The following is a 1037-nucleotide window of genomic DNA, read 5'->3' as shown; positions in this document are numbered from 1 at the left end:
TCAAGGATCACTGGAGCCAGAGCTGATCACTAACTTGATCAAAGCCGACGAGAACCACGCGATCCAGCTAATGGGCATCAACAATTTCTTTTCGACAATGAAAGCTGCGCTGCATTCCACGACGATGCTGACCTCGAACTGACATCGCAGAGCTGATAGTGGCCAGACTTCAACGTGGCTACGTCATAACCACTCACGAATTCATCCAGGCTGAAGTCAGCAGTGATTTCAGGAGAGCCTAGCGAACACTGCCAAGGCTTTCGCCGAGCTCGAGAGAGTGGCTTGATAGGATCGAGAGCGTATAACTTGGACTCGGGAAGACAGTTATGGACCATCACTGGTGGTTCCAGTGAGAACGATGTCTCGCGAGGGTTGAGGACCAATATTGACCGTCAGCAGCTGTCTCGTACTGTCTTACAGGCCATCGCCGTTGCTGTAGGCCGAGGCCGCCCAAAGAAGTGCGTCGCCTTTTGATCTACAACGACGTTATACGGATAGGGCCTATCCGATAGGCTGAGGTCCATGAGGTTGGCAATGCGGTGAGAGAAACACCACACGAAAACTCCGACGAAAAAACGAGAAACGCCCGAGTTCCCGGTATCCCCCCGAGAAACGATTCTAGAATTGCTAGTGACCTTGTTTAATGGAAATCTGGTTGATCTTGTTTCGCTTGGATCTGCATTGTATGCACACAACGGTCGAATGCTCGAGTGTTGCCGGTTGCTCCCGAGTTGGTACTTCTTCCTCCAGTCCGGTTGGCACTTGATTTTATTTTATGTCCTCTGGTAAAGAGACAATCGCTGGAGAATGGATCCCAGGCCCTCTGGGTATGGGAACTGAACTGGTATGCTGTACTGGGTCTCAGTGGTGACCCACATCTCTTACCCAGGTACACGCCTCAGTCGCCCCCGACAATGAGACGGGTGCCATTCTGACTCCGCTCTTCTTGTCGACTACCTTCGTCCAAGAGTCCGTAGACAAGTATCTTGCCAAGGTGAGTTCGTATCCACTCTTATCACATGTCCAACTTCATCATC

The 1037-nt window shown here is 51.2% G+C and overlaps 1 protein-coding gene across 1 annotated transcript; it reads left to right on the top strand.

Moving 5' to 3' along the window:
• Nucleotides 1-775: 775 nt before the first annotated feature.
• On the top strand, nt 776-994 carry Pmar_PMAR011013 (hypothetical protein; the record flags this gene model as incomplete). Its single annotated transcript, XM_002779731.1, has 2 exons — nt 776-844; nt 890-994. Coding segments are annotated over 2 exons (174 nt in total), but the record flags the coding sequence as incomplete, so codon positions are not given.
• Nucleotides 995-1037: the final 43 nt, after the last annotated feature.

This window comes from Perkinsus marinus (genome assembly GCF_000006405.1).
Source record: "Perkinsus marinus ATCC 50983 genomic scaffold scf_1104296945556, whole genome shotgun sequence".
Lineage (NCBI taxonomy): Eukaryota > Perkinsozoa > Perkinsida > Perkinsidae > Perkinsus > Perkinsus marinus.
This window is presented reverse-complemented; position numbering and strand designations above follow the sequence as displayed.